Source organism: Meira miltonrushii, assembly GCF_003144205.1.
Source record: "Meira miltonrushii strain MCA 3882 unplaced genomic scaffold FA14scaffold_1, whole genome shotgun sequence".
NCBI classification, from domain to species: domain Eukaryota; kingdom Fungi; phylum Basidiomycota; class Exobasidiomycetes; order Exobasidiales; family Brachybasidiaceae; genus Meira; species Meira miltonrushii.
Window position 1 is genome coordinate 2,065,286 of NW_020289943.1, and position 17,476 is coordinate 2,082,761.

Here is a 17,476-nt window from a genome sequence, read left to right on the forward strand (position 1 = left end):
TCAGAATCAAACTTAGACTCAACTGCTTAAGTCAGAATGTCTTTTGTCACGTGTTTTATCCTCTAACTTTTGCCTTTCACTTGTAAAAAGTTAAGAAGGAAGATCCGAAAGAGGCGCCAAAATTGATCGGACGACCGGGTTATCAAATCATCACTCAGTTCACAACATCGAACACCATCTTTGCTGCAGAGATGGCTCATCTCACACGATACGGATCGCGGCTTGGTCAAAGTTTTCAATATGCTTTGGCTTCCACTTCTTCAACAAGTGCTTCTTGCTCTAGAAGAAGTTTTCATCAATCCGCTTCACTTCAATCTGCCGAACCTGCACCCACTTCCATGACTTCTTCTGAACAACAAGCTGAAACCTCAGTCGAAGCTGGTCATCAATACGGCGCGATGGGAGAGGGTGCTTCAGAACCCAGCGCAGGTCCAAGGACATCTGGAAGACGTGATAACCTACCACCTTATCCTGTTTGGAGAAATTCGATCGGAAAACAATATGAACGTCCACCTCCAGGATCAAAAGGACCGTTCTGGATAGGCGAAACACCTTTTCCGCTCAATCCTTCTTTTAATCCTCCAGCACCCGTTGCACATGCAACCAAAGAAGACATGTGGAAATTACACACTTCTAACCCTTCGACTTATAATGTTCGAAAACTTTCTGGTCAATTTGGTATACCGATAGAAAGAGTTTTGGCTATCTTACGATTGATGGCATTAGAGAAAGAATTCAAACAACAGGTGAGTAGTGAAAATGAATGCATGCATAAAAGGCTTTGGGTGGGAACGTAAGATGAAACATTATAAATTTTCGATTAGTCTTGAAGACATACATACATGGTTATAATTTACCCAATCTTATCTGAATTGCCATGGCGAATGCATACATTAGCTGAAGAGAGATACTGACCAAACGTACTACTATCTTTCTTTCAATCTCAGGGTAAAGCTTTACAGACACCATTTCAGAAAGAGATGGAGAAGTTGCTAGGATCGCAGAGCTCTCGTTCGGCAGGCGTTCAAAAAGAATTGGACGCTTTGAGTACAATACCCGCCGGCACTATGGGAGGTGCAATCTTTGAGGAAATCGGACTGGGAGAATCAGATGCAAACAAACCATCTGAACTTGTGCCTGCTTTACGTCAAGAATCAAAAGAAAGACGTGAACGGATTCGCAAGATGCCAACAGGAGGACCTGCAAGCAAAGGACCTGTATTGGAAAGCGTTCATATCAAAGGACAAAAAGATAAAAGCTCAACACGATCACCGATCACATTTGTTGATATGTCTTCTCGACCGACATCTTACAGTGGTGCAGGAAGATTGGCACGTAATCAAAAGAGAGCTGAACAACGTAAAGCAAATCGTGATAAACGAAGAGCGTTGGATGAAAAATGGACTTTACGTACCGAATTAGCAAAACGTATCGAAGCAGGAGAAAGAACACCCGAAATCTTTGCACAAAAAGCCAAACTTGATGCAGAAAAGATTGCAGAAGATGAAGCAAGAGAAGCTGTTTTACGTAAAAGATACAAGTCTAACCGTAAACGTAAGATGGCATTTAAGATTAAGAACGGACAAGCACCTAGATCAAAGAGAAAGTGATGTATGTATGTATTACCATGTGTATGTAATCAATCAATCGATGTACCTTCTTTGAGTTGCCTAGGGCGTAGCGCGTGACAGAGCGCGTAAAGTGTTGTTGTTGTTCTGCAGAAGATTAAATCAACACTTTTGTTATTCACACCCATCACGATCACAAAAACATCATGGGACTATTAGATGAACTAGATAGGCTGGGTACAGATCAAAATGGTACGTCAAAACCATCGATAGCAGGTCCGTCCAGAAGCAGAGAAGGAGGAACAAATGCTCATCACAACAAAGATCGAAAAAGTGCGTCTCTACAAAGGAACAGAGCACAAGTAAGATCGGATCATTCGGAAGATGACGAGAGTATAGCACCAGTAGTATTGAATCACACCGAAGATGAAGGAGATCAAAACGCCGAAGCGCGAATGGCCAACATGAGCATAGACGAGCTGCGAGAACAAATAAACAAATACGGCCTAAGGCTTTCAAAAAGTCGAAAAGTGATGATTGAACAACTACAAAGTGTCTATCGAGCAATACGACAAGCAAAGGCAGTAAAAGACACTCAAGTGGGAGATACATCATCTTTGTTCTCATCCGATCGTGATGAAAGTGGGGAAGACAATGATGATGATGAGGAAGAGGAAAGTGATGATGAACCATTAGCCAGGCAAGCAACGACAAAAAAAGCAGCCGCTTTGGGAAACATACCTAAAGGAAACGGCGCATTTGAGGCAAACGTGCCTGCGGTAATTTCACAACAATTACACGATGCACTCATGTCAGACGAAAATCTTTACAGGCGAATTTTACTTTTTGAACCTGTTCCTTTTGAAGAAGTAAGCGCTTTAGCCAAAAAAGCAGGCGTTCAAGGTTTACGATCGAAAGAAATCCTAAGGAATTGGTTAGACGTTCAATGCATTTGCTTTTATTCTGGCGAATTGACTGGTCAACGTCATAGGTATTAGTCCAAATCTTCCTATGTGTATTTCTATTATGATATCGTATGCTAATTTACAAAAATGCTAATGCTACTGTACAATATTAGGTTTACTCTACACAACTACTCTACTCTAGATCTCTAAATCGCTATCTTCCACTTCAATAGGATCACTCGAAAGATTCGGTTTTTTAACTTGAATCGCTGAGCCTGCTCCATTTGATGGCCCAGCCTGACTGGATGGTCCTGCTCGCTTCGACGGTGTCGCCTTTGTCTTCCGTCTTTTGTTGGTGGCTGTTGCAGGAATGGTGGCCATGATTGTTGGGCATTCACTCTGTGCCTGTCTGGTAACTCGGCGGATCAGCGGGCCTGGTTTAACGTACGAATTGATCGAATAAGCATTCTGAGTGAATTCGAATGCGATATAATCGGACAAGTAAAGTTGAACACACACTTGTTCGGCGTCATCTTTACTTAAAAGTACCTTTTCTCCGATTAAACCTTTCACGTCCAAACTTGCAACTCCACCAGCCTTTCGTTTGCCGCCTCTGCTAGCGGTAGTGAATTCTCCATTTCCCAAACCTCTTGCAAGATCGCACAGACCTGCCATTGTAATCCTCGCACCGCTCTCATATGCATCCTGAAGAACTTTCAAGAGCTTCCAGGATTCTTGCGTGACGTCTTTCTCCGCTGGCTTGTTCAAGCAATTATCACATTTCTCACAAGCTGCATCATCGCCATATTGACCTTTGTAGTAGTTCCCAAGAATGATCTTTCGACAAGCGACGCTGTGAACATATTCGAGCATCGGTCTGAGCTTTAGATCACCATCATGATCAGTAGCTGCAAGGCCAGCAAGACGTGCTGCATCGGAAGGACGATAGAAAAGGACACAATCTGCATCTGCCCCATCTCGACCTGCTCTTCCCGATTCTTGGTAGTACGAATCGAGAGATTTGCCCATATTTGCGTGAATCACAAATCTCACGTTGCCTTTATCGATACCCATACCAAATGCTGTCGTGGCAACGACGACATGAATGACACCTTCACGCCATTGATGATGAATTTGCTTCTTTTGTGCATCTACAAGATCAGAATGATAAACGGAAGCTCGAATCTTTCCCTCACTGCACTCTTGTAATGCATCTGCCATCCGTTGTGTTTCTGATCTGCTCAGCGTATACACAATGCCCGATTCGCCAGGATGGCGTTCGGTGATCCAGTCGACAATCATTTGATTTGCCTGTGCCGCTGCACTTGGACGAGGCAAGACGGAATAATGCAGGTTAGGGCGATATAGTGGTGCAGTGAAGTAGAGAGTTCCTTTCTTGGGTGCTTTCGAAGGATCCACCACTGGAGGAAGTCCGAGAATTTCTCGTATATCGTTCAGAACACGTTCTGTCAACGTTGCCGAAAGACACATGATCGGAACGTCTGGGTACATATTGCGTAGGATTGCCAATTTCTTGTAGTCCGGTCGGAAATCGTGACCCTGCTGACTGCAACAATGTGCTTCGTCAATCACGATACGAGCAAGTCTGCCTTTCTCGTAACATTTTTGTAACGCAGTTCGAAGTGTTTTTGACAGTGCGACTCGCTCAGGTGTCACAAACAAGACTTTCATTTCATCTGCGCCTGCCTTGAGGCGCTTTATGATTTCGGTCATTTCGTATTTGTTTTCGGTGCTCGACATCATCTCACAAGAAACGCCTGCCTCACGTAAATGCCATAGCTGATCGATACACAATGAGATCAATGGAGAGACCACAACGGTCACTCCAACGCTGATCAGAGCTGGTAATTGATAGCACAGGCTTTTACCACCGCCAGTAGGCATGACGCATACAATGTCTCTTCCGGCAATAGCAGCATTGCAAACGGCCTCTTGAACAGACCGGAAGTTTTGAATACCCCAAACTTCTCTTGCTCTTGGCAATAATTCTCCACTCCATTCGAAACGTTCGGTAAAATAATCCGTCGTTTGCACAGCCGCTGAGGTTGATGCGAATGGACCTTGACTACTACCATTCACTTGGAGAGCATTCCTCTTTTTCACTAGAGAAGCTTTCAATTTCTGTAGCTGCTTGATCTCAGCATCTATATTTCGAATTTCTTCCTCCAATGCATCCACTCCATCGTTGAAATCCATGCTGAGCGATGATGGTGGTGAAAAAGTGTGCATATATGCTTCCTTTCTCTTTCGTTTCTTCTTGGGTGGAGAGCAACACATTCGCACGCACGCTTATGCATTAAAGTTAAAAATACGGCGCTACTCCAGTCAATGACGTGAATAAAACACTTCTCTTCTCGACAACCATGTAGACCATATGACAGGTAAAAGTCATGTCTTATTTGCAGCAGGATCCAATTCTGCCGGTCAATTGGGTCTAGGACACCTTGACGATAGCCATATCTGGCAAAGGTGTACGATAGACAACGAACAATCTTATCACTCTTTTCCTGCTATCGGATCACGAATCGTTCAACTTTCTAGTGGAGCAGCTCATTCGGTAGCAATCTTAGAGGATGAGGAGAAAGGCAGGCAGGTTTGGGTGTGTGGAAGTGGCGCAGACGGTCAATTAGGTCCGGCACATTGGAGATGGTATGAGGAAAAAGAGGACGACAAGATGCCATTGCTTACGTTTACGAGGTTGAATATTGAAGATGTTTTGGAGAACAGCCATCATTCAACCGACAGCAGCGCATGGTCACCTAAATCGGTGGAATGTGGCTGGGACTGGACGCTGATTGTTCTGGAAGACATCGAAAGCAAGCAAGATGATCTGCTGTTGGTGCTTGGGATCAACAATGATTTTCTACAATTAGGCTATCCGCGAAGCAAAGATGCAAAGACTTGTTCACAAATCATTGATCTACGGTCTTTGTGCGTTCCAAAAGAACAGAGTGGAGCAACAAGAATACAGATCGGATCTATCGCATGCGGTCTGCGTCATACGATCGTAGCCTGTTCTGCAAGAAGCGAAATGGACTCGGTACAGAATCAACATTGGCTTCTCGGCTGGGGAGCTTCTCGACATGGACAAGTTGGAAAAGTGCAGACTACCAACACTTCCATCTCAAGTCGAAGTAAAGTTGCCTTGGCTTGCCTACCAAGAGTGATCAAAGGATGGCGAAGTAAGAGGGATGGAAGTGTGAAAGGAAGAGGTTTGGCTCATTTGGCAGCAGGTAAAGAACATTCTGTGATTTTGATCCCGCATTTATGGGAAATAAATTCAAGCATTGATTCGTGTGGATTTGATCAAGTCGAAGAAGAGCATGGCCTTTTCAGCTTTGGATCAAATCGGAATCAACAATGTGCGTTGAATGCCCTTCCATCGATCGAGAAAGTGCAATGGGACAGGACAGATATACTCGGTGCGACGTGGAATGGAACATTTCTCGTGTTGTCTGACAAGACAAGTATAAATCAAATTGAACTTAGATGTTGTGGAAACAATACAAAGGGACAGCTCGGTACAGGCAATGCTAAGCCGTTGCATGAGACTGAATCGGGTCCGATACATAGACTGTTGATCGACGATGCAGATCATGATAGATTTGCGCTGCAATCTGTGCAGCTTGCATGTGGGAGTGAACATGTAGCACTTCTGTTGGTCTCCCATACTTCTCCTCCACAGGCTCGCGTGATAGGATGGGGGTGGAACGAACATGGAAACCTAGCAACGAATGACGAAGATGATCGACATACGCCGATCCAGCTTTGGCCACCCGAATCAGAAAATTTGGTAGATCATCCAACCTTTCGATATGCCAGGCCAGTCAATGTATGGGCTGGTTGTGGAACGACGTTCATTCAAGTTGAACTGTAAGCTATATCAATCTCTCGCAAGCGTGTTTACAATCGCATCTACATTAGATTTATGGGATATGTATGTATGTATAATATACAAGATTAAGCATCGAAATTCACTCCTCCCTCTTTTCTCTTCTCTAAGCCAAACCGGCGGCGCGGAAAGCTTGATCGAGATCGGCCAATAAATCTTCCACATCTTCCAATCCGACAGAGATACGGATGAGATTATGACCGATACCCAAAATATCACGATCTTCTTGTGAGACGGCAGCATGTGTCATCTTGCTTGGTTGTTCAACCAAACTTTCAACACCACCTAAACTTTCAGCAAGTGTAAAGATTTGCAAACGTTCCAAAACTTTGTTTGCCGGTTGATCATCATGTGGATCAGAAGCTAAGCGGATTGTTACCATTCCTCCGTATGGGAAACCATCTGCTTCTACTCCGTCACCTTTTGCTTTACCGCGTGCGATTGCTTTTTGGAATGCTCTTGGTGAGATTTGACGTTGAGCAAGTTGGAAAGAAGGATGAGAAGGTAAACCAGGGTAAATCACCTCTTTCACAGCAGGATGTTTTGCCAATTCTTTAGCAATGATTAAAGCAGATGAACCATGTTCTTGCATTCGCACAGCCAATGTCTTGATTCCACGTAAAGCCAACCAAGAATCAAATGCAGAAGGTACACCACCGATACTGTTTTGCAAGAATTTCAACTTTTCAACCCATGCTGAATTGTTTGTAACCAAAGCGCCCATCACAACGTCTGAATGACCGTTGATGTACTTTGTGATCGAATGTGCTACGATGTCAGCGCCTAAAGAGAGTGGGTTTTGATACCAAGGCGACAAGAATGTTGAATCGACAACGACAGTCGTTTCAGGGTTGATAGATTTGGCAACTTTGACAACCAATGGAATATCAATCAAACGCAAAGTTGGATTAGTAGGAGATTCGATCCAAACCAACTTGGTATCAGGACGCATTGCTTTACGTAAGTTTTGTTCGACGAGTTCTGAATCTGCACTTGCAAGTTCTGCGAAGGTTGTCTCAATGCCTTGAGCAACGGTTGCCACTTTGGTAAAATAACGATAAGTGCCACCATAAACATCATTCACGCTGACGATATGGGATTTGGGTGGTAACGCACTAACGATTGTTGCCGTTACTGAACTTCCAGAAGCGAATGCTAATCCATAACGACCTCCTTCTAATGCTGCAAGTGCACGTTCCAATGCATCACGATTGGGATTTGCAGATCTTGAGTATTCATATGTGAAATCACCGACGGATTTTTGTTTGAACGTTGTACTCAAGCTGATTGCTGGGATTACAGCACCTGTTTCAGCTGATGGCTCTGAACCAATATGAATAGCCTTTGTTGCGAAGCCATGTTGATTATGACCTGCATGAGCTTTGCCAGGTGTTGGAGTGACTGACGTTGATGCGATTGGTGCGGGCGACATGATTGTCTATAGTTGTGAGTCTTGAATTGATTGCTGTTTGCGTAAAAGAGAGTGAAAGCAAGACGAAAGCTTTGTCTATTTATATGTCTATCGGACCTAAGTGCACCGCCGGGTAAAAGGTGTGGAATGGTGATGAGGAGAGAAATTGAGTTTAAATCCGGAATGATGAAATTAATGCTGCAAGCTGCCAAACAAGAAAATTAAGCTCGCATATAAGGGCAGTCTGAGGCAAATGGAAATCATACCGCGGCTCCGTTCCTTTTTTTGTCGCGTTTAAAGTTGATTTTATTTAGCCTTTGCATGAATCATACTTTACATGCATATCCGGGGATAACGCAAACGTCAATAAGTATTGCGTGATGAGGGTTACAAACAGATGGGGTATGTAATCAAAAAAGTATTACACATCTTGAAACAGGGTCCATTAAGCCTTCAGAAGCCTCTAGCTTGCTTCAAGTCGAAGTTGACCATCTTCATATAGCACTTTAACCTCCATTCATATCGTATCTTAACACTGAGAACCTCTGGGAAGATGGATTTGCAAAATGGACGGATAATGCTAAGAAAGGCCATAAGTACGCTTCAACCGCTTCTTTGAGACCCTGAGCCCCTTTTTTACGAGAGAGGTTCGGGAAGTGGAAATGATTTGATAAAATTTCTGGAAAGAAACTTACTTTCAAATTAAACAATGCCAAGAATGAAGTTGTATACGCCATAATATAGCTGGCTTGCTTATTCTTGTAAGTTCATATGCCAGGTGATTCCTTATGAGAAGTGTCCACTGTCGTTCTCTCATGCTCACGAGCCTTTTCCGTATTTGTTATACTAGGCTGAAGCATTTAAAGGGTCTCTCTTATCAGTAGGCGTAGTGCACGCGCTAGCATATAAACTCCCTCTCCCTCATTCATTCCATCACCTCTTCTGCCTCTTTGTTGTGCATGAATAATGCAAAGGGTCACCACTTCAAGCAATGTATGGTTGATATGCTATCATCATGACGACAAATAATGTCAATACTCCACCAAGTGCCTTATTGGCTTCAACTAGGTCTACAACACCTCTTGCACCAAGATTAACAACTTCTTCTACCCCACAAAGTACTTCAACCATCTTTGAGAATAGGAGAATGGATCAAATCGAAGGTAATCGAAATATCACTACCGGTCTTCAGATCACAGAAGCTGGAACATCCTCCATGCAATCAATGGTTCATGTAATCGTTCATAACGACAGCTCGAACTCGTTGCACTCTTCGTTCAATCCCTCAAATACCAATCACACCAATCATGCAAGAACCCGCACAATCCCCAGGCCTCTATTGCATGGAACAGGACAGACTTCGGCAACTCAAGCGTTGAGCACCGATCCATCACCTTCCACCAGTCGATTTGCCGCTTACTTACCCCAAACAGGGAGAGGATCAAATTTACGAGCGGCTCATTCATCCACTCGAAGTGATGGCAAGATTGGCGGATCAACATATCAGAGCAAGCGAAACAGTGGAATTGGATCAAAGTTTGAAATTTTACCTCAATTTCGTATTGATTCTAATTTGCGCGGCGATGTTTTGATTCGTTGTTCGGATTGTGACTTTTACGTTCACAAGGCAGTTCTCTACTTTGCTTCGCCTTTCTTTCGAGCAATTCTAGATGGGGACTGGAAAGAGACGCACCCCTCTTTGCACACAATATCCTCTTCGGAATCATCTGTGGACAGTGCTTTAACGAGAAGCGAAGATGAAGAACAGACGTCAACTTCCGAAACGATTAATGAACAACTTGCTTCTCTTCATTTGCCAACATCACCTCGCACCTCTTTCCATACAGCATTCTTCACATTGGACTCTGCGGTGGACAATGCGGAAGCGACAATGTCGCAAGATTCATCTGTAAAGGTGTACGATAGCACGGATGAATCACTTCGAGCAGGCTCTTTAGGCGCAGTACAAGATCAACAAACACCGCCAAGGAGCATTTCTCGTAATGAGCCGATGATGGGGTACTCTGCTTCAGCCACAGTCGACGATGATAATGATGATTTTACCAATCATACAATCGATGGAGATGAACTCGGCGGAAGACTTCAAAGGATGGCCACACCTCCATTGCAGGACCATCTGGAAAGAGACAATTCTCCAGTAGAGGCAGATAAAGCTGAAAAGCAAACAAATACCGAGCCAGGTAGCGATACTATCAAAGAGGCTGAACGAAGAAACGACGCCACCAGATCTCAACGCCTTCAAAAGAGAGATCAAAATCTTGTCGCTGTGATTGATCTGACCGAAGAGGATGCTGCAACATTTCAAGATTTTTTGTGTCATGTGTATCCGAATTTGGATCTCATTGTGACGTGGATAAACATCTTTCCACTTTTTGCTTTCTCCGATAAATTCGAAGTGCCATTCTTACGTAGAGCCTGCACAACTTTCTTACGAGCATCTTTGGCAGGAAGGCCGATCGATGCGATGGCATTGAGTGAAAGACATGGAATCGAAGATGTATATCGAGAAGCAAGTAGACATGTTTTGGATAATATGCCTTCTTGGGCTCAAGAAGAATTGGATGTTTTAAGTCAAGAAACTTTATTGAAATTGGAAAGAAAACGAACATGGTTTTTGGAAAGACTATTGAAATTAGGTTTAGCCAACCCAGCAAGAGATTATGAATGTCATTCAGCTTGTCCTGATCCACAACAATGTGCAAAATTGTTGGATGTTCGTTGGCATTCACAATATGCTGCAGCATTCAAATATGGTCCTCCTCAACCTTCGATCATCATGCGACATTTACGTGAATTGGACGGAAATGGAGCTCATAGTCAAAGTATGACAATGTTGGCTTGTCAAAGTTCAAGTAAAGCATGGGTGCAAAGCTTGTTCGATCGTATGTACGGCTTGCCAACGCATGGAAAGACTCCACAGAAGTTCTTGGCTATCAAATTGTTCAATCATCCTGAAAGTACACGACAAAGACAACGTACGGTTACTGAAGGAGCTGAAGGGACCATTCATTGAAAGATCCTTATTGTACATTATTATTGTCACCATCATTTGTATAGTACATCATTTATTTTATTTTTGGCTTTTCTTTAGTATGATTACCTTTTACTGTGACGATCTAGACGTTTGTGTAATGTTGTCATAAATTTGACCGAAGTGGCACGTTCGAATCGAATTGAATCTTTCAAGAATTCGGGTAATCGACCACTTTGGAGTAATTCAGCATCTCTGTCTTGATCCAAAGTGGGTGTATAAATCAGATCTTCTCGCGGTCCGCTCGTTGTTCCAGGCACGATCGAAGGTAAATCTGAAGTTGATTCTTCCAATTTGATTTCAAGATCATGATAACCTGCACAAGCAAAGATTGCATGAAATCGTCGAAATTCCTCTTGACCTTCAACTTGTTCAACTTTGTTGATCATCAACCCCGTCAAATCTTCGTATAGCCTTCTCACTGCACGTTCATCGCCCATACCCAATTGTGAAGAACCAGTCCCCAGACGATAAGCAGTAGAAGAAGTGGAAGTACCTGTTTGCATTCGCAAACTTTCAAGTTGACGTGCCTGTCTTGCATTTTCTTCTTTGAGTGCCTTTTCCCTCTTTCGCATTTCTTCCATCTCCTTCTGTAGAGTGGTGACATTCTCATCTTCTCTTTGATTTGCAGAGGGAATCGTTGGCACGCTTTTCCCTTGCGAACTTGATAATGCTTCCACATGCTTCTTCAAGACTGCAATGTATTCTTCTGACTTTTTACTCTTTTGATCTGCCATCTTTCGCCATTCTCCCAAAAGACGTTCAGGTTCCGTTATCCGTAGAGAGCGTAACTGATCAAGTTGAGCCTGAAGATCACCATTATCTTCCGGTACATCATGGTGTTCTTTTCTCTCTTCAGCCTGATCGTATGATCGTTTTCCCTTGCTTCCCTCACCGCCATTATGATAGCGTGAATCTTTACTGGTCTTTTGCATTTCTGTATCTCTACTATTACTGGATGAACTTCCATTACGTTCTTTCGCATGTAATCCGCTGCTCGAATGATGAACCCGAGAGGAAGATGAACCGGAATGTTTTAATGACTTTAACGGTAAGTTTCGCATCGCCTCTTCGTCATCTTCGTCCTTCTCACCCTTTTGCTTTCTGGAATAGTGTGACATCGTTGGAGCTTCATTCTCTTTATCCCTTCCTAATGCCCTACTTCGACTTGTTGATGTGACCTTTGGCATGATGAAATACCTAATAGGATATGGTAGTGTTGTTTAGAAAGATTGAGTCAACTTTTACGCAGCGCGTGTTATTTTATTAATGCAAGTAACACATCAACACTCTACACGCGTTCTCTTAGTGGTTGACAATTTACACGCGTATAAGACGGGAACCTTTTTAGTTACTGTTCCTGGGATAATGATAAACTGCAGCCACTTAGACGTCCAACACAACCTTTACGTCACTTTGCAACTTGTGTTGATGGTGGTGCAAGCCAGAGTTGGGCAATGAACAATCATTGAATAAGTAAAACATGCCGCAAGTCGATTCGGATGTCTTTCATGGTGAGTGCTATAAATCCCCATATTGCCAAGCTTGATGATTGACCTGGGAAACTCTGTTATAGCGACTGTATATGAGATTGTACGAATGATCGTGAGTGAATATGAGCACGAATATGATTACAGACAATAGCTAATCATACCCTACGCTTTTAAAAGCCACATGGCATGGTGACAACCTACGGTAAGAACAGGTGGACTTGAATAATTGCTACTGACGAGAAAGCTCACTGTATACATTCATCTATGCAACAGGCCATATTGCTCGTCTAGCCGGATCACCTGCCCGTAAGTTCAATCGTTCTGTCTGACTCTTATCCCCTAATTATTCATTTATCATCTACCATACCTTTTCAGACTCTCGCCTAGTAGGACAAGCACTCAAGTTTCTACAAGCACCAGATGTTCCATGGCAAAGGGTAATCGGAGCAGGCGGCACAATCTCCGATCGAGGTGATGGCGGAGAGGGAGCAGCACGTCAAGCAGAACGCTTGCGGGAAGGTAAGCAAAGAAGAGATACTTAGAATGGGTCAGATCACTGATCTCACAGTTTCATACCTGTAGAAGGAGTCAATGTGTCTGAATCAGGCGCTCCTTTGAGGTTTAGAGTCAATATACAACAATATGGCTGGTGTAAGTTGAAAGGAGTGAAGAGATGATTGTGGAATTGCCTCTAACAGCATTCTCTCTCTGCAGTCCCAAATCAAGTCAGTTTATACGACTCAGAAGAAGAGGCGGAAGATGGAGAATAGTCAATCTGTTTTGCAGTGTAATCACATTTAATTCGATACCAATTATACATGTATTCAGATGTTGTGTTTGCGCTCCATTTGTGCGTGAATGTCGAGCATTTCTGGTCCTCCAGCGGCTGAGAGAGCAGAAGATGGAGTCAGTATATCGAAATATAATACCATTAATCGATTAGTTGAAACTCACAAGGCAAGAAGTCTACCGGATCAATCGTTTCGTCATCTCCGTTTAGGATATCTCTGTGCAATGCTGAAAGTCCCTTTCTTGGACCGCCGCCCATTTGTCCTGCCTGTAGTGCCGGGAAGTGAGGGTTCTAAAAAAGTAGATAGACATTGTCAGCACGTTTCCAATTCTCTCGTCTCACGCATTCCCACTCACATGTTCCACAATCCTTCTTTCCATCAATGTGCGAATAGGTGCAGCCATTCCAAACATATTACGTTGCATGGTCAATTTGAGATTATCGCGGGTTGCATCCCAACTTTCTAATCTGTGTTGCAAGGGGTGTTGAATGGAAGAAGAAGAAACTTCTGTAGCAAGATTACGTTGACCATGTCGCATAGAATCATGTACACCAGCATGAACGGGATGTGATGTAGATTGAATCGAGATACTGTTTGAGCTGGCCGGTCCAGGCACAAGGCGAAGAGATGGTCCTGAATCTGCGTTTGACTGTGGGGAGGGAATGATATTAGTAGCTGTGTGAGATGGATAGCTTTCTCTCATCAACTTACCATTGTTGGCGATTGCTGTATTTGGTGATGATGTACAAAAGATCACCAGAACAATTGCAAATCGTGGAGTACATTAACACTCTAGGCCGCGCGGTCGAGACAACAATAGAATATTCAAAATTGGCTCGACCATAAGAATAAACGCGTTGATTAGTCAGCACGTTTTAATGTTTTATAACTGTTCACAACGGATATATAATCATTGTTACAGATGCTTTTCCTATTGACCATCATAGATGACTGTCTGAGCACTATGTCATCTTCTAGATCAATACCACAAGATCTGGATTCTCTTCTAAAAAAGCAAAGTGATTCATCTGCGCTCAAACCTAAATTTCTAAGTAAAGCAGAAAGACAAAAGCAAGCATTAGAAAGAAGAGAATCGGAGATAAAGCAACAAAAAGAGAAAGAAGAAAAGGATAGACGGGATCGAGAGGCTTTTGAAAAGCAAGCACGCCAACGCAATGATCAAAATGGTACACGAAATGGTCCTTCCTCATATCATTCGGATCGGTATGCGAACGGAGATGGACGAGATAGGAGATATGCTTCACAGACAGGGATAAGAGAATTACCTTATGATGATCAAGAGCATTCATCCGGCTCACGCGGTGCGATTGCCGAAAAAGGTATTGATGATGCATCAATGACGGAAGAAGAAAGGGCAATAATACGAAACAAATACCTTGGAATAGCTGGACCGACAAAGAAGAGGAGCAGAACTGAGAGAAAGAAATTAGCTTTTGATTGGGATGCGACAGATGATACGAGTGATAAGCTCAATCCAGCCGCAAGTGTTGAAGCTCGCGTATTCGGAGCTGGAGGTAGGGGCGGTATGGATACGACCCAACATCACAACGGATCATCAAATGGTCAAAATGGATTGATCAAATCAGGTGATCCGATGAGGAGAGGTGCAAAATCAGCCTTTGCAGAAAAGCCTTGGACGGAAAAGTCATTGGATGAGATGCGTGAACGAGATTGGAGAATCTTTCGAGAAGATTTCGGTATCGCATCTCGTGGTGGCCATATACCCAAACCATTACGATCCTGGAAAGAGTCTGATATTCCTCCAGACGTGCTTAGTGCGATTGAAAAGATTGGATATAAAGAGCCTTCACCTATTCAACGTCAAGCGATCCCAATTGGTCTACAAAATCGAGATCTGATCGGTATTGCTGAAACTGGTTCCGGTAAAACTGCCTCCTTTGTTATACCAATGCTGGCCTATATCTCAAAGCTTCCTCGACTTTCCGATGCCAATCGTCAATTAGGACCATATGCTTTGATTATCTCTCCCACACGTGAACTGGCTCAACAGATTGAGGTTGAAACGAAGAAATTTACCGATCAATTGGGATACAATTGTGTTTCGATCGTGGGTGGAAGAGATATGAACGAACAAGCTTTCAGTCTGCGAAATGGTGCAGAGATCATCGTTGCAACGCCTGGACGATTGAAAGATTGCATTGAAAGACATATTCTCGTTTTGAGTCAATGTTTGTACTTGGTCTTAGACGAAGCTGACAAATCGATCGGAATGGGCTTTGCTGACGAATTGGACTTTATTCTCGATTCTATGCCTGCTTCGAATATGAAACCAGACACTGAAGAATCGGAAGATCCGTTGGCCTTGCTGGAAGGAAAGACAGATGCTCGTTATCGTGTTACGATGTTGTACTCTGCAACTATGCCATCAAGCGTTGAACGATTAGCCAAGAATTATTTACGTAGACCGGCAACGATTACGATTGGTGATGCTAATCAAGCAGTTGGAACGGTTGAACAAAGGGTTGAGCTTATTTCAGGAGATGATAAGAAACGTCAAAGATTATTCCAATTGTTGTCTACCCACTATGAACCGCCGATGATCGTATTTTCTACTACAATTCAATCTGTCGATGCATTGGCGCATGATTTACGCAAACAAGGTTTCAATGTGACAACTTTACATTCCAAAAAGACGCAAACGCAAAGAGAAGAAGCTTTGGCTAATCTGCGTTCCGGTCAAAGTGATATTTTGGTTGCTACCGATTTAGCAGGTCGTGGTATTGATGTTCCAAATGTCAGTGCGGTGATCAACTATAGCTTCCCAACATCATTTGAGGCTTATATTCATCGTATTGGTCGTACTGGTCGTGCTGGAAAGAAGGGTATTGCATTCACCTTTTTGGAACCAAGTGATGAACAATTCTTTTACGATCTTAAACAGGAATTGAGTAGAAGTCCTGTTTCTACCGTTCCTCGTGAATTGGATCGACATCCTGCTGCACAATCGCGTATTGTGCGAAACGAAAAACGTCGAAGAGAAGATTGATTGCTGCTTTCACTGCAATTCAACTGTAATTTATATCTCAATCATGCTAACATACTTGTAACAATACATATTCATTTTCAAAAAAAGTGTCACAGGCTATCACTTTAAGCGTTCAACTCTGATACACATTCCCAGCCACCTTTGATGCCTTCTTTGAATAGGTATACTTGACCATCTCCACAACTGACAGCCAAAACGTTTCCACTAAGACTGAAACTTACTCGCCAAACAGTATCCTTGAATTTATTTGAATCGTCCAAGACAGCTCCTGCAGCCAAGCTTCCGGTTGGAGTGAGAACAGTCTTTGTCCATGAACTATCTCCGTCTTTTGTCCAAACGATGACAGTACGATCTTGCGAAGCGGAAGCTAAATACGAACGCGGTAGGCCGATATTGGGAGAATATGTGACATCTCTAATCCAATCTGTATGTCCTTGTAATGTATCAATCACTTCCCATCTACTTTGTTCTTTGTTGAATTGCCAAATCTTGATCACATTATCGCATCCTGCACTTGCAAATCTTTGTACTTTCACAGGTTGACCATCAGGACCAGGAGCTTGAGAGGCAAGTAGAGCACCGGGTGCAGTTGCAGGTGCCCACGAAACGGCATTGCAGCCGATCGGATGAGCGGCAACCATGTCTACTGCCCATGTTCCATCATCGTTGAATGTCAAAACGGAGATATTACCATCACTTGAAGCACAAGCCAAGATTGATCCGAATTCGTGAGGAGCCCAAGCGATCGAATTGACACTGGCAGTATGCATACTGTGTTCTTTAATCTTTGTCCATCCACCGATAGCGGCAGGAGGTGCACCATAGCCGTAAGTGGAAGTTTGTTGTGTACTTTGTGAACCATTATCTTTCCAGATGATCACCTTTCCATCATACGAAGCTGAAGCTAGAATTGGACCAAATTTAGGATGAGCCCAAGCGACTTGCCAAACGGGTCCTTCATGACCGCTAAGTGTTACACCTTGACCTGAAGCACCACCTTCGATGACATCAAAGACCTTTACTGTTCTATCGCTCGAACATGTTGCTAATCGTTTTCCGTAATAATCCAATTGTGCATCATGAATCATATCTTCGTGCAAAGTTTCGATTGGTCGAGGTGCCTCGCTGACGGCCTGCGCTGCGGGAGCCATGTTTGATTATTATATATAAGTGTTTGTATCGGTATGGAGATGATGGCTAGAAGGATACTGTTATTCCTATTGATCGCATTGACCTTCCTCCAGCCAACATATACTTCTTAACGCCCTAACGCGTCACACGTGGAAGTGTGTGTGTACAGCACAGACTCTTTCTC

The 17,476-nt window shown here is 43.3% G+C and overlaps 11 protein-coding genes across 11 annotated transcripts; 6 read left to right on the forward strand and 5 right to left on the reverse strand.

The window, feature by feature from the left end:
* The first annotated feature begins 143 nt into the window (after positions 1-143).
* Positions 144-1,659, forward strand: FA14DRAFT_159432 (uncharacterized protein). The gene is made up of 2 exons (XM_025498209.1): positions 144-746; positions 948-1,659. Exons 1-2 carry the CDS (start codon positions 192-194, stop codon positions 1,608-1,610), a joined length of 1,218 nt encoding a protein of 405 aa, XP_025357636.1. The 5' UTR covers positions 144-191; the 3' UTR covers positions 1,611-1,659.
* Positions 1,660-1,758: 99 nt separating this feature from the next.
* Positions 1,759-2,638, forward strand: FA14DRAFT_159433 (uncharacterized protein). The gene has a single exon (XM_025498210.1). It carries the CDS (start codon positions 1,775-1,777, stop codon positions 2,564-2,566), a length of 792 nt encoding a protein of 263 aa, XP_025357637.1. The 5' UTR covers positions 1,759-1,774; the 3' UTR covers positions 2,567-2,638.
* Positions 2,599-4,737, reverse strand: FA14DRAFT_159434 (ATP-dependent DNA helicase). Its single transcript, XM_025498211.1, has one exon. The coding sequence runs from the start codon at positions 4,688-4,690 to the stop codon at positions 2,672-2,674; it is 2,019 nt and encodes a 672-aa protein (XP_025357638.1). The 5' UTR covers positions 4,691-4,737; the 3' UTR covers positions 2,599-2,671.
* Positions 4,738-4,844: 107 nt separating this feature from the next.
* FA14DRAFT_183423 (RCC1/BLIP-II) lies at positions 4,845-6,371 on the forward strand (the record flags this gene model as incomplete). The annotated part of the gene is made up of 1 exon (XM_025501318.1): positions 4,845-6,371. Exon 1 carries the CDS (start codon positions 4,869-4,871, stop codon positions 6,369-6,371), a length of 1,503 nt encoding a protein of 500 aa, XP_025357639.1. The 5' UTR covers positions 4,845-4,868.
* FA14DRAFT_159435 (uncharacterized protein) lies at positions 6,140-8,059 on the reverse strand. Its single transcript, XM_025498212.1, has one exon. The coding sequence runs from the start codon at positions 7,816-7,818 to the stop codon at positions 6,493-6,495; it is 1,326 nt and encodes a 441-aa protein (XP_025357640.1). The 5' UTR covers positions 7,819-8,059; the 3' UTR covers positions 6,140-6,492.
* A 1,275-nt stretch (positions 8,060-9,334) lies between these two features.
* Positions 9,335-10,714, forward strand: FA14DRAFT_116065 (uncharacterized protein; the record flags this gene model as incomplete). The annotated part of the gene is made up of 2 exons (XM_025496152.1): positions 9,335-9,567; positions 9,943-10,714. Coding segments are annotated over 2 exons (1,005 nt in total), but the record flags the coding sequence as incomplete, so codon positions are not given.
* A 158-nt stretch (positions 10,715-10,872) lies between these two features.
* Positions 10,873-12,079, reverse strand: FA14DRAFT_13183 (uncharacterized protein). Its single transcript, XM_025496940.1, has one exon. The coding sequence runs from the start codon at positions 12,037-12,039 to the stop codon at positions 10,915-10,917; it is 1,125 nt and encodes a 374-aa protein (XP_025357642.1). The 5' UTR covers positions 12,040-12,079; the 3' UTR covers positions 10,873-10,914.
* Positions 12,080-12,234: 155 nt separating this feature from the next.
* On the forward strand, positions 12,235-13,160 carry FA14DRAFT_187452 (DNA binding methylated-DNA--cysteine S-methyltransferase). The gene is made up of 7 exons (XM_025501600.1): positions 12,235-12,363; positions 12,426-12,454; positions 12,520-12,544; positions 12,616-12,648; positions 12,718-12,861; positions 12,925-12,993; positions 13,057-13,160. Exons 1-7 carry the CDS (start codon positions 12,333-12,335, stop codon positions 13,110-13,112), a joined length of 387 nt encoding a protein of 128 aa, XP_025357643.1. The 5' UTR covers positions 12,235-12,332; the 3' UTR covers positions 13,113-13,160.
* A 6-nt stretch (positions 13,161-13,166) lies between these two features.
* Positions 13,167-13,847, reverse strand: FA14DRAFT_152739 (uncharacterized protein; the record flags this gene model as incomplete). The annotated part of the gene is made up of 4 exons (XM_025497553.1): positions 13,167-13,228; positions 13,297-13,423; positions 13,489-13,782; positions 13,845-13,847. 4 exons carry the CDS (start codon positions 13,845-13,847, stop codon positions 13,167-13,169), a joined length of 486 nt encoding a protein of 161 aa, XP_025357644.1.
* A 271-nt stretch (positions 13,848-14,118) lies between these two features.
* Positions 14,119-16,161, forward strand: FA14DRAFT_129826 (P-loop containing nucleoside triphosphate hydrolase protein; the record flags this gene model as incomplete). Its single annotated transcript, XM_025496899.1, has 2 exons — positions 14,119-14,716; positions 14,771-16,161. The coding sequence occupies exons 1-2, from the start codon at positions 14,491-14,493 to the stop codon at positions 16,159-16,161; spliced, it is 1,617 nt and encodes a 538-aa protein (XP_025357645.1). The 5' UTR covers positions 14,119-14,490.
* On the reverse strand, positions 16,144-17,454 carry FA14DRAFT_159437 (vesicle budding-like protein). Its single transcript, XM_025498213.1, has one exon. The coding sequence runs from the start codon at positions 17,310-17,312 to the stop codon at positions 16,266-16,268; it is 1,047 nt and encodes a 348-aa protein (XP_025357646.1). The 5' UTR covers positions 17,313-17,454; the 3' UTR covers positions 16,144-16,265.
* Between the last annotated feature and the right edge of the window lie 22 nt (positions 17,455-17,476).